At 45.1% G+C, this 17,569-nt stretch overlaps 1 protein-coding gene across 1 annotated transcript in view; it reads left to right on the plus strand.

Annotated features, from left to right (window-relative positions):
* Window positions 1-17,569, plus strand: part of LOC140375873 (thyroglobulin-like) — a gene marked incomplete at its 5' end in the record, with an annotated part of 53,739 nt that overhangs the window by 17,046 nt on the left and 19,124 nt on the right. The window contains 2 exons of the mRNA XM_072461914.1: window positions 14,035-14,139; window positions 14,202-14,273. Coding sequence (XP_072318015.1) covers window positions 14,035-14,139; window positions 14,202-14,273 — 177 coding nt within the window. The remainder of the gene's footprint in view (window positions 1-14,034; window positions 14,140-14,201; window positions 14,274-17,569) is intronic.

Consider the following 17,569-nt stretch of genomic DNA (forward strand, 5'->3'; position numbering starts at 1 on the left):
CGTCACACTGATGACATCACACTGATGACGTCACACTGACGACGTCACACTGACGACGTCACACTCATGACGTCACACTGATGAGATAGCACTGATGACATCACACTGACGACATCACACTGACGACATCACACTGACGACGTCACACTGATGACATCACACTGATGACGTCACACTGACGACATCACACTGATGACATCACACTGATGACATCACACTGACGACATCACACTGACGACATCACACTCATGACGTCACACTGATGAGATAGCACTGATGACATCACACTGACGACATCACACTGACGACGTCACACTCATGACGTCACACTGATGACGTCACACTGACGACATCACACTGACGACATCACACTGACGACGTCACACTGATGACATCACACTGACGACATCACACTGATGACGTCACACTGACGACATCACACTCATGACATCACACTGACGACATCACACTGATGACGTCACACTGACGACATCACACTGATGACATCACACTGATGACATCACACTGATGACATCACACTGATGAGATAGCACTGATGACATCACACTGATGACATCACACTGACGACATCACACTGATGACATCACACTGATGAGATAGCACTGATGACATCACACTGATGACATCACACTGACGACATCACACTCATGACATCACACTGATGACGTCACACTGATGACGTCACACTGACGACGTCACAATGATGACATCACACTGATGACGTCACACTGACGACGTCACACTGACGACGTCACACTGATGACATCACACTGATGACGTCACACTGACGACATCACACTGATGACGTCACACTGACGACATCACACTGATGACATCACACTGATGACATCACACTGACGACATCACACTGACGACATCACACTCATGACGTCACACTGATGAGATAGCACTGATGACATCACACTGACGACATCACACTGACGACATCACACTGACGACGTCACACTGATGACATCACACTGATGACGTCACACTGACGACATCACACTGATGACATCACACTGATGACATCACACTGACGACATCACACTGACGACATCACACTCATGACGTCACACTGATGAGATAGCACTGATGACATCACTCTGACGACGTCACACTCATGACGTCACACTGATGACGTCACACTGACGACATCACACTGATGACGTCACACTGACGACATCACACTGACGACGTCACACTGACGACATCACACTCATGACATCACACTGACGACATCACACTGATGACGTCACACTGACGACATCACACTGATGACATCACACTGATGACATCACACTGACGACATCACACTGACGACATCACACTCATGACATCACACTGACGACATCACACTGATGACGTCACACTGACGACATCACACTGATGACATCACACTGATGACATCACACTGATGACATCACACTCATGACGTCACACTGATGAGATAGCACTGATGACATCACACTGACGACATCACACTGACGACGTCACACTCAAGACGTCACACTGATGACGTCACACTGATGACATCACACTGATGACATCACACTGACGACGTCACACTCAAGACGTCACACTGATGACATCACACTGACGACGTCACACTGATGACATCAAACTGATGACATCACACTGATGACGTCACACTGATGACATCACACTGATGACATCACACTGATGACATCACACTGACGACATCACACTGACGACATCACACTGACGACATCACACTGATGACATCACACTGATGACATCACACTGATGACATCACACTCATGACGTCACACTGATGAGATAGCACTGATGACATCACACTGACGACATCACACTGACGACGTCACACTCATGACGTCACACTGATGACGTCACACTGACGACGTCACACTGATGACATCACACTGATGACGTCACACTGACGACGTCACACTGACGACGTCACACTCATGACGTCACACTGATGAGATAGCACTGATGACATCACACTGACGACATCACACTGACGACATCACACTGACGACGTCACACTGATGACATCACACTGATGACGTCACACTGACGACATCACACTGATGACATCACACTGATGACATCACACTGACGACATCACACTGACGACATCACACTCATGACGTCACACTGATGAGATAGCACTGATGACATCACTCTGACGACGTCACACTCATGACGTCACACTGATGACGTCACACTGACGACATCACACTGACGACATCACACTGACGACGTCACACTGATGACATCACACTGACGACATCACACTGATGACGTCACACTGACGACATCACACTCATGACATCACACTGACGACATCACACTGATGACGTCACACTGACGACATCACACTGATGACATCACACTGATGACATCACACTGATGACATCACACTGACGACATCACACTGACGACATCACACTCATGACATCACACTGACGACATCACACTGATGACGTCACACTGACGACATCACACTGATGACATCACACTGATGACATCACACTGATGACATCACACTCATGACGTCACACTGATGAGATAGCACTGATGACATCACACTGACGACATCACACTGACGACGTCACACTCAAGACGTCACACTGATGACGTCACACTGATGACATCACACTGACGACATCACACTGACGACGTCACACTCAAGACGTCACACTGACGACGTCACACTCAAGACGTCACACTGATGACATCACACTGACGACGTCACACTGATGACATCAAACTGATGACATCACACTGATGACGTCACACTGATGACATCACACTGATGACATCACACTGACGACATCACACTGACGACATCACACTGATGACGTCACACTGATGACATCACACTGACGACATCACACTGATGACGTCACACTGATGACATCACACTGATGACATCACACTGACGACATCACACTGATGACGTCACACTGATGACATCACACTGATGACATCACACTGACGACATCACACTGATGACGTCACACTGATGACATCACACTGATGACATCACACTGACGACATCACACTGACGACATCACACTCATGACATCACACTGATGACGTCACACTGACGACATCACACTGATGACATCACACTGACGACATCACACTCATGACATCACACTGATGACATCACACTGATGAGATAGCACTGATGACATCACACTGACGACATCACACTGATGACATCACACTGATGAGATAGCACTGATGACATCACACTGATGACATCACACTGACGACATCACACTGATGACATCACACTGATGAGATAGCACTGATGACATCACACTGATGACATCACACTGACGACATCACACTCATGACATCACACTGATGACGTCACACTGATGACATCACACTGATGACATCACACTGACGACATCACACTGACGACATCACACTGACGACATCACACTGATGACATCACACTGATGACATCACACTGATGACATCACACTCATGACGTCACACTGATGAGATAGCACTGATGACATCACACTGACGACATCACACTGACGACGTCACACTCATGACGTCACACTGATGACGTCACACTGACGACGTCACACTGATGACATCACACTGATGACGTCACACTGACGACGTCACACTGACGACGTCACACTCATGACGTCACACTGATGAGATAGCACTGATGACATCACACTGACGACATCACACTGACGACATCACACTGACGACGTCACACTGATGACATCACACTGATGACGTCACACTGACGACATCACACTGATGACATCACACTGATGACATCACACTGACGACATCACACTGACGACATCACACTCATGACGTCACACTGACGACGTCACACTCATGACGTCACACTGATGACGTCACACTGACGACGTCACACTGACGACGTCACACTCATGACGTCACACTGATGAGATAGCACTGATGACATCACACTGACGACATCACACTGACGACATCACACTGACGACGTCACACTCATGACGTCACACTGATGACGTCACACTGACGACATCACACTGACGACATCACACTGACGACGTCACACTGATGACATCACACTGACGACATCACACTGATGACGTCACACTGACGACATCACACTCATGACATCACACTGACGACATCACGCTGATGACGTCACACTGACGACATCACACTGATGACATCACACTGATGACATCACACTGACGACATCACACTGACGACATCACACTCATGACATCACACTGACGACATCACACTGATGACATCACACTGATGACATCACACTGATGACATCACACTGATGACATCACACTCATGACGTCACACTGATGAGATAGCACTGATGACATCACACTGACGACATCACACTGACGACGTCACACTCAAGACGTCACACTGATGACATCACACTGATGACATCACACTGATGAGATAGCACTGATGACATCACACTGATGACATCACACTGACGACATCACACTGATGACATCACACTGATGAGATAGCACTGATGACATCACACTGATGACATCACACTGACGACATCACACTCATGACATCACACTGATGACGTCACACTGATGACATCACACTGATGACATCACACTGACGACATCACACTGACGACATCACACTGACGACATCACACTGATGACATCACACTGATGACATCACACTGATGACATCACACTCATGACGTCACACTGATGAGATAGCACTGATGACATCACACTGACGACATCACACTGACGACGTCACACTCATGACGTCACACTGATGACGTCACACTGACGACGTCACACTGATGACATCACACTGATGACGTCACACTGACGACGTCACACTGACGACGTCACACTCATGACGTCACACTGATGAGATAGCACTGATGACATCACACTGACGACATCACACTGACGACATCACACTGACGACGTCACACTGATGACATCACACTGATGACGTCACACTGACGACATCACACTGATGACATCACACTGATGACATCACACTGACGACATCACACTGACGACATCACACTCATGACGTCACACTGATGAGATAGCACTGATGACATCACACTGACGACGTCACACTCATGACGTCACACTGATGACGTCACACTGACGACATCACACTGACGACATCACACTGACGACGTCACACTGATGACATCACACTGACGACATCACACTGATGACGTCACACTGACGACATCACACTCATGACATCACACTGACGACATCACACTGATGACGTCACACTGACGACATCACACTGATGACATCACACTGATGACATCACACTGACGACATCACACTGACGACATCACACTCATGACATCACACTGACGACATCACACTGATGACGTCACACTGACGACATCACACTGATGACATCACACTGATGACATCACACTGATGACATCACACTCATGACGTCACACTGATGAGATAGCACTGATGACATCACACTGACGACATCACACTGACGACGTCACACTCAAGACGTCACACTGATGACGTCACACTGACGACGTCACACTGATGACATCACACTGATGACGTCACACTGACGACGTCACACTGACGACGTCACACTGATGACGTCACACTGATGACGTCACACTGATGACGTCACACTGACGACATCACACTGATGACATCACACTGACGACGTCACACTGACGACGTCACACTGATGACATCACACTGATGACAACACACTGACGACGTCACACTCATGACGTCACACTGATGACGTCACACTGACGACGTCACACTGATGACGTCACACTGACGACATCACACTGATGACATCACACTGACGACATCACACTGACGACATCACACTGACGACATCACACTGATGACATCACACTGACGACATCACACTGACGACGTCACACTCATGACGTCACACTGATGACGTCACACTGACGACGTCACACTGATGACGTCACACTGACGACATCACACTGATGACATCACACTGACGACATCACACTGACGACATCACACTCATGACGTCACACTGATGACGTCACACTGACGACATCACACTGACGACATCACACTCATGACATCACACTGACGACATCACACTGATGACATCACACTCATGACATCACACTGATGACATCACACTGACGACATCACACTGATGACATCACACTCATGACATCACACTGATGACATCACACTGACGACATCACACTGATGACATCACACTGATGAGATAGCACTGATGACATCACACTGATGACATCACACTGACGACATCACACTCATGACATCACACTGATGACGTCACACTGATGACATCACACTGATGACATCACACTGACGACATCACACTGACGACATCACACTGACGACATCACACTGATGACATCACACTGATGACATCACACTGATGACATCACACTCATGACGTCACACTGACGACGTCACACTGACGACATCACACTGACGACGTCACACTCATGACGTCACACTGATGACGTCACACTGACGACGTCACACTGATGACATCACACTGATGACGTCACACTGACGACGTCACACTGACGACGTCACACTCATGACGTCACACTGATGAGATAGCACTGATGACATCACACTGACGACATCACACTGACGACATCACACTGAATACGTCACACTGATGACATCACACTGATGACGTCACACTGACGACATCACACTGATGACATCACACTGATGACATCACACTGACGACATCACACTGACGACATCACACTCATGACGTCACACTGATGACATCACACTGACGACATCACACTGATGACGTCACACTGACGACATCACACTCATGACATCACACTGACGACATCACACTGATGACGTCACACTGACGACATCACACTGATGACATCACACTGATGACATCACACTGACGACATCACACTGACGACATCACACTCAAGACATCACACTGACGACATCACACTGATGACGTCACACTGACGACATCACACTGATGACATCACACTGATGACATCACACTGATGACATCACACTCATGACGTCACACTGATGAGATAGCACTGATGACATCACACTGACGACATCACACTGACGACGTCACACTCAAGACGTCACACTGATGACATCACACTGATGACATCACACTGATGAGATAGCACTGATGACATCACACTGATGACATCACACTGACGACATCACACTGATGACATCACACTGATGAGATAGCACTGATGACATCACACTGATGACATCACACTGACGACATCACACTCATGACATCACACTGATGACGTCACACTGATGACATCACACTGATGACATCACACTGACGACATCACACTGACGACATCACACTGACGACATCACACTGATGACATCACACTGATGACATCACACTGATGACATCACACTCATGACGTCACACTGATGAGATAGCACTGATGACATCACACTGACGACATCACACTGACGACGTCACACTCATGACGTAACACTGATGACGTCACACTGACGACGTCACACTGATGACATCACACTGATGACGTCACACTGACGACGTCACACTGACGACGTCACACTCATGACGTCACACTGATGAGATAGCACTGATGACATCACACTGACGACATCACACTGACGACATCACACTGACGACGTCACACTGATGACATCACACTGATGACGTCACACTGACGACATCACACTGATGACATCACACTGATGACATCACACTGACGACATCACACTGACGACATCACACTCATGACGTCACACTGATGAGATAGCACTGATGACATCACACTGACGACGTCACACTCATGACGTCACACTGATGACGTCACACTGACGACATCACACTGACGACATCACACTGACGACGTCACACTGATGACATCACACTGACGACATCACACTGATGACGTCACACTGACGACATCACACTCATGACATCACACTGACGACATCACACTGATGACGTCACACTGACGACATCACACTGATGACATCACACTGATGACATCACACTGACGACATCACACTGACGACATCACACTCATGACATCACACTGACGACATCACACTGATGACATCACACTGATGACATCACACTGATGACATCACACTCATGACGTCACACTGATGAGATAGCACTGATGACATCACACTGACGACATCACACTGACGACGTCACACTCAAGACGTCACACTGATGACGTCACACTGACGACGTCACACTGATGACATCACACTGATGACGTCACACTGACGACGTCACACTGACGACGTCACACTCATGACGTCACACTGATGACGTCACACTGACGACGTCACACTGATGACGTCACACTGACGACATCACACTGATGACATCACACTGACGACGTCACACTGACGACGTCACACTGATGACATCACACTGATGACAACACACTGACGACGTCACACTCATGACGTCACACTGATGACGTCACACTGACGACGTCACACTGATGACGTCACACTGACGACATCACACTGATGACATCACACTGACGACATCACACTGACGACATCACACTGACGACATCACACTGATGACATCACACTGACGACATCACACTGACGACGTCACACTCATGACGTCACACTGATGACGTCACACTGACGACGTCACACTGATGACGTCACACTGACGACATCACACTGATGACATCACACTGACGACATCACACTGACGACATCACACTCATGACGTCACACTGATGACGTCACACTGACGACATCACACTGACGACATCACACTCATGACATCACACTGACGACATCACACTGATGACATCACACTCATGACATCACACTGATGACATCACACTGACGACATCACACTGATGACATCACACTCATGACATCACACTGATGACATCACACTGACGATGTAACACTCATGACGTCACACTGATGACGTCACACTGACGACGTCACACTGATGACATCACACTCATGACATCACACTGACGACATCACACTGATGACGTCACACTGACGACATCACACTGAAGACATCACACTGACGACATCACACTGACGACATCACACTGATGACGTCACACTCATGACGTCACACTGATGACGTCACACTGACGACGTCACACTGATGACGTCACACTGACGACATCACACTGATGACATCACACTGACGACATCACACTGACGACATCACACTCATGACGTCACACTGATGACGTCACACTGACGACATCACACTGACGACATCACACTCATGACGTCACACTGACGACATCACACTGATGACATCACACTGACGACATCACACTGACGACATCACACTCATGACATCACTCGGATGACATCACACTCATGACATCACACTGACGACATCACACTGATGACATCACACTCATGACATCACACTGATGACATCACACTGACGACATCACACTGATGACGTCACACTGACGACATCACACTGATGACGTCACACTGACGACATCACACTGATGACATCACACTGATGACATCACACTGACGACATCACACTGACGACATCACACTCATGACATCACACTGACGACATCACACTGATGACGTCACACTGACGACATCACACTGATGACATCACACTGATGACATCACACTGATGACATCACACTCATGACGTCACACTGATGAGATAGCACTGATGACATCACACTGACGACATCACACTGACGACGTCACACTCAAGACGTCACACTGATGACATCACACTGATGACGTCACACTGACGACGTCACACTGACGACGTCACACTCATGACGTCACACTGATGAGATAGCACTGATGACATCACACTGACGACATCACACTGACGACATCACACTGACGACGTCACACTGATGACATCACACTGATGACGTCACACTGACGACATCACACTGATGACATCACACTGATGACATCACACTGACGACATCACACTGACGACATCACACTGATGACATCACACTGACGACATCACACTGACGACGTCACACTCATGACGTCACACTGATGACGTCACACTGACGACGTCACACTGATGACGTCACACTGACGACATCACACTGATGACATCACACTGACGACATCACACTGACGACATCACACTGATGACATCACACTGACGACATCACACTGACGACATCACACTGACGACATCACACTGATGACATCACACTGACGACATCACACTGACGACGTCACACTCATGACGTCACACTGATGACGTCACACTGACGACGTCACACTGATGACGTCACACTGACGACATCACACTGATGACATCACACTGACGACATCACACTCATGACGTCACACTGATGACGTCACACTGATGACGTCACACTGACGACATCACACTGACGACATCACACTGGTGACATCACACTCATGACGTCACACTGATGACGTCACACTGACGACGTCACACTGATGACGTCACACTGACGACATCACACTGATGACATCACACTGACGACATCACACTGACGACATCACACTCATGACGTCACACTGATGACGTCACACTGACGACATCACACTGACGACATCACACTCATGACGTCACACTGACGACATCACACTGATGACATCACACTGACGACATCACACTGACGACATCACACTCATGACATCACTCGGATGACATCACACTCATGACATCACACTGACGACATCACACTGATGACATCACACTCATGACATCACACTGATGACATCACACTGACGACATCACACTGATGACATCACACTCATGACGTCACACTGATGACGTCACACTGACGACGTCACACTGATGACGTCACACTGGCGACATCACACTGATGACATCACACTCATGACGTCACACTGATGACGTCACACTGACGACGTCACACTCATGACATCACACTGACGACATCACACTGATGACATCACACTCATGACATCACACTGATGACATCACACTGACGACATCACACTGGCGACGTCACACTGATGACATCACACTCATGACATCACACTGACGACATCACACTGATGACATCACACTCATGACATCACACTGACGACATCACACTGACGACGTCACACTCATGACATCACACTGACGACATCACACTCATGACATCACACTCATGACATCACACTCATGACATCACACTCATGACATCACACTCATGACATCACACTGATGACATCACTCTCATGACATCACACTCATGACATCACACTCATGACATCACACTCATGACATCACACTGACGACATCACACTCATGACATCACACTCATGACATCACACTGACGACATCACACTCATGACATCACACTCATGACATCACACTGACGACATCACACTCATGACATCACACTCATGACATCACACTCATGACATCACAGAGGGACTCAGATCTACTTCCTGTCATTTTAAACTGATTTCAACCTAATGGAAGCAGAAGGGCTCCATGTTTACCACAGATGCCCTCCCTCCTCTCTCCCACTGAACTAAGAGTGAGAGAAACAGGAGAATAAGTGTAACACACTGACGTGTCCCACAATCCTCTGGTGGAGCGGTTAAGCTGATGAATTGTGCACTTTTTGAAAGAAGCATGAGACTTTCAGGACAGGATCATTAAACAAATGAACCATACATAGTTATTTCACTTGTAGGAACATGACCCTGGTGTCTAAACATAGGTTTTGAGGTACTCTGAGTTAACTGGCATAAAATACAAGGTCCCAAGTATGTCAGCCATCTTGGATTTTCAAAATGGCCGACACCAAAGTGACAAAACTTCACATTTCAGCATAAAGAGAAGATTGAAGCATGATTTTGGTGTCTAAACATGGGTTTTGAGGTACAGTGAGTCTTATAGCATGCACTAGAATGTTCCATGTATGTCAGCCATCTTGGATTTTTTAGCATTTTAAACATGATAGAAGCATTATTTTGGTTACTGAACTTTTGGGTGTGGGTAGCTCATTAGAATTCACCAAATGTATCAAGTAATGCTTGCTTTTGCTAAAATAGTCATACTGACTGCAAAACATATCTATAAGCTGTAAATGTCTGTGTAAATATAAAAGAATGATGTTGTGTCTTTGCTAAATCACATATTATATTCCGTTGGTAATTTACTGTGTCAATTACTTTCGTCATCGATCATGTATTTAATATACCAAAATCACTAATTGTAATGTATAAAATGATCAAATACTGATTAATACCCTGTCCTTTATATACATATGCATATGCATATATAATGGTGCACCCAAAATCCCTTATGATAAGGAGTGATTCATGTATAAAGCCATTTACCTGTTACTTCTCAGGAATAAGCAGTTGTCGTTCATTGTCTCTGCATTGGTCACACTAACTCATATTTTATATTGTTTCAGGGGCATGTGAGGTGCTTTGATATGTGGTGGTCAAATGTAGAGTAGAAACTTGAGAAACTCTTCACACATCTGCTTCTCTTCTCAGCCAAAGATGCCATGTACAACAAACTGGACAATTTGTGCTTTGTGCCAAGAAGGATCAAGTGAAAGTCTCATCCGGTCCACACACAAACCAGTTGGTGCTGGCTTTGTATCACTTGCAAAAGATTTACTCCTGTGCAAAGAAGCAGAGAACTTTCCATTGCCTCTTGATCTGACGAGACCAGATGAAGGAAAGAGACTAGAGTCAGTCCTATTGTTAATGAGGCCGTGAGGCACAGAAGATGTAGGTGATGTTCAAAGCATGTTATATATGTCTCTAAAACAGCAGAGAGAAAAGCAGAAGATATCAGGCAAACACACACGTTCTTCACTCGCACCTCAATGCCACAAGTTGAAGAATCTTAGTGTTTCTTCTGTGACGATCCTGCGGGTCCTGAAGGCTTCCATGAGGTCATGACTAAACAGTTAGATATAAATGTTAGACAGTGTCACACAACTAAACCACACACAGCTTTTGGCCAAGCTTGTGCCTGGAGACATGACAGCCATGGAGGCTAAGAACCACCACAACTGTTAGAACAAACTCTATGATAGGACCAGGAGAGCAATGCAACAGGACACAAGACGATGCCTGTCTGGAAGGAACTGCATTTACTGAGCTTGTGGCCTTTATGGAGGAAAGGAGAGATATGGATTGTGCACAAGTGTTCAAGTTAGCAGAACTCTACAAGGTTCGTCTCCATCAGTTGGGGGCCCCTGCGGAGAACCACCACACAGCACTAGACTGAAGAACAGACTTCTCTTGACAGTCCCAGGCCTTATATCACATACACATCCATGGAAGCCTTAAGATCCATGCTGTGACACGGTCACTCATATCTCCAGGCTAAAATGAGTGATTTTGTAATTTTAAAGGCAGCAATTTGGAAAATCCAAGATGGCTGACATACTTGGGACATTTTAGCATATGACAGTAGACTCACAGTACCCCAAAACCCATGTTTAGACACCAAAATCATGCTTCAATCTTCTCTTTATGCTGAAATGTGAAGTTTTGTCACTTTGGTGTCGGCCATTTTAAAAAATCAAGATGGCTGACATACTTGGGACCTTGTATTTCATGCCAGTAGACTCACAGTACCTCAAAACCTATGTTTAGACACCAAGTTCATGTTCCTATGTGTCCTACAAGTGAAATAACTATGTATGGTTAAATTGCTGGCGGCCATTTTGGAAAATCCTGTTTCCAGGTCAAGGGTCAGATCCAGAGTCACATCAAATATTGACCTTAGGGGTTTAATGATCCTGTCCTGAAAGTCTCATGCTTTTCTTCAAAAAGTGCACAATTCCTTTAAAATATTGGGGTTAACCGCTCCACTATCTGGCGGAGCGTCAAAACCTGCTCATACAAGAGCAGCAGACGTCACACTGTTACCATGGCAACAGACTCAGAGTTACACCGAAAACAACGGCTATATTTAAACTCAAATGAAACAGAAAACACAGAGTTTGCCTGTTTTTTAAAAAGCTTTGTGTTGTTTTTGCAGTGTATCAGCAGCTGGTGGCGCCACAGAGGCGGAGCTTCAGAACCTTCAGTCCTCAGTGCGACGCCCACGGAGACTGGAACCCGACTCAGTGTGACCTCAACTTAGGTCTGACCCCGAGTCTCCTTCTGACCGCCATGTTCTCGTTCTGACCTCCTCCTTCTCCTCAGGTCAGTGCTGGTGTGTGGATGATGATGGACACTTCCTTCCTGGATCTCTGACCAATCGCAGAGCTCCTAAATGTAAGTCACCTTTCCTCCCCGCCCACTTTTTCAAAACGAGTGACACTTCTGTTGTAACGACACTTCTGTTGTAACGACACTTCTGTTGTAATGACACTTCTGTTGTAATGACACTTCTGTTGTAATGACACTTCTGTTGTAACGACACTTCTGTTATAACACTTCTGTTGTAATGACACTTCTGTTGTAATGACACTTCTGTTGTAATGACACTTCTGTTGTAATGACACTTCTGTTGTAACGACACTTCTGTTGTAACGACACTTCTGTTATAACACTTCTGTTGTAATGACACTTCTGTTGTAATGACACTTCTGTTGTAACGACACTTCTGTTGTAACGACACTTCTGTTATAACACTTCTGTTGTAATGACACTTCTGTTGTAATGACACTTCTGTTGTAACGACACTTCTGTTGTAACGACACTTCTGTTATAACACTTCTGTTGTAATGACACTTCTGTTGTAATGACACTTCTGTTGTAACGACACTTCTGTTGTAACGACACTTCTGTTGTAACGACACTTCTGTTGTAATGACACTTCTGTTGTAACGACACTTCTGTTGTAACGACACTTCTGTTGTAACGACACTTCTGTTGTAAGGACACTTCTGTTGTAATGACACTTCTGTTGTAACGACACTTCTGTTGTAACGACACTTCTGTTGTAATGACACTTCTGTTATAACACTTCTGTTGTAACGACACTTCTGTTGTAATGACACTTCTGTTATAACACTTCTGTTGTAATGACACTTCTGTTGTAACGACACTTCTGTTGTAATGACACTTCTGTTGTAACGACACTTCTGTTATAACGACACTTCTGTTGTAATGACACTTCTGTTGTAACGACACTTCTGTTGTAACGACACTTCTGTTATAACACTTCTGTTGTAATGACACTTCTGTTGTAATGACACTTCTGTTGTAACGTCACTTCTGTTGTAATGACACTTCTGTTGTAACGTCACTTCTGTTGTAATGACACTTCTGTTGTAACGTCACTTCTGTTATAACACTTCTGTTGTGACAACACTTCTGTTGTAACGACACTTCTGTTGTAACGACACTTCTGTTGTAATGACACTTCTGTTGTAATGACACTGCTGTTGTAACGACACTGCTGTTGTAATGACACTTCTGTTGTAACGTCACTTCTGTTATAACACTTCTGTTGTGACAACACTTCTGTTGTAACGACACTTCTGTTGTAACGACACTTCTGTTGTAACGACACGTCTGTTGTAACGACACTTCTGTTGTAACGACACTTCTGTTGTAACGACACTTCTGTTGTAATGACACTTCTGTTATAACAACACTTCTGTAGTAACAACACTTCCGTTGTAGTGACACTTCTGTTGTAACGACACTTCTGTTGTAACGACACTTCTGTTGTAATGACACTTCTGTTGTAACGACACTTCTGTTGTAATGACACTTCTGCTGTAACGACACTTCTGTTGTAACGACACTTCTGTTGTAATGACACTTCTGTTGTAACGACACTTCTGTTGTAACGACACTTCTGTTGTAAAGATACTTCTGCCGTAACGACACTTCTGTTGTAACGACACTTCTGTTGTAACGACACTTCTTTTGTAATGACACTTCTGTTATAACACTTCTGTTGTAACGACACTTCTGTTGTAACGACACTTCTGTTGTAATGACACTTCTGTTATAACGACACTTCTGTTGTATAACGAAACTTCTGTTGTAACAACACTTCTGTTGTAACGACACTTCTGTTGTAATGACACTTCTGCTGTAACGACACTTCTGTTGTAACGACACTTCTGTTGTAATGACACTTCTGTTGTAACGACACTTCTGTTGTTATAACACTTCTGCTGTAACGACACTTCTGTTGTAACTACACTTCTGTTGTAATGACACTTCTGTTGTAACGACACTTCTGTTGTAACGACATTTCTGTTGTTATAACACTTCTGCTGTAACGACACTTCTGTTGTAACAACACTTCTGTTGTAATGACACTTCTGTTGTAACGACACTTCTGTTGTAATGACACTTCTGTTGTAACGACACTTCTGTTGTTATAACACTTCTGCTGTAACGACACTTCAGTTGTAACGACACTTCTGTTGTAATGAAACTTCTGTTGTAACGACACTTCTGTTGTAATGACACTTCTGTTTTAACGACACTTCTGTTGTAATGACACTTCTGTTGTAATGACACTTCTGTTATAACGAAACTTCTGTTGTAACAACACTTCTGTTGTAATGACGCTTCTGTTGTAATGACACTTCTGTTGTAACGACACTTCTGTTGTAATGACACTTCTGTTGTAATGACACTTCTGTTGTAACGACACTTCTGTTGTAACGACATTTCTGTTGTCATAACACTTCTGCTGTAACGACACTTCTGTTGTAACGACACTTCTGTTGTAATGACACTTCTGTTGTAACGACACTTCTGTTGTAATGACACTTCTGTTGTAATGACACTTCTGTTGTAACGACACTTCTGTTGTAATGACACTTCTGTTATAACGACACTTCTGTTGTATAACGAAACTTCTGTTGTAACAACACTTCTGTTGTAACGACACTTCTGTTGTAATGACACTTCTGTTGTAACGACACTTCTGTTGTAATGACACTTCTGTTGTTATGACACTTCTGCTGTAACGACACTTCTGTTGTAACGACACTTCTGTTGTAATGACACTTCTGTTGTAACGACACTTCTGTTGTTATAACACTTCTGCTGTAACGACACTTCTGTTGTAACGACACTTCTGTTGTAATGACACTTCTGTTGTAACGACACTTCTGTTGTAACGACATTTCTGTTGTTATAACACTTCTGCTGTAACGACACTTCTGTTGTAACGACACTTCTGTTGTAATGACACTTCTGTTGTAACGACACTTCTGTTGTAATGACACTTCTGTTGTAACGACACTTCTGTTGTAACGACACTTCTGTTGTAACGACACTTCTGTTGTAATGACACTTCTGTTGTAACGACACTTCTGTTGTAATGACACTTCTGTTTTAACGACACTTCTGTTGTAATGACACTTCTGTTGTAACGACACTTCTGTTGTAATGACACTTCTGTTTTAACGACACTTCTGTTGTAACGACACTTCTGTTGTAATGACACTTCTGTTATAACACTTCTGTTGTAACGACACTTCTGTTGTAATGACGCTTCTGTTATAACACTTCTGTTGTAATGACACTTCTGTTATAAAGACACTTCTGTTGTAATGACACTTCTGTTGTAACGACACTTCTGTTGTAACGACACT

This window comes from Eucyclogobius newberryi, unplaced genomic scaffold (genome assembly GCF_026437365.1).
Source record: "Eucyclogobius newberryi isolate DKJ021-1_F unplaced genomic scaffold, fEucNew1.0.hap1 SCAF_337, whole genome shotgun sequence".
NCBI lineage: Eukaryota > Metazoa > Chordata > Actinopteri > Gobiiformes > Gobiidae > Eucyclogobius > Eucyclogobius newberryi.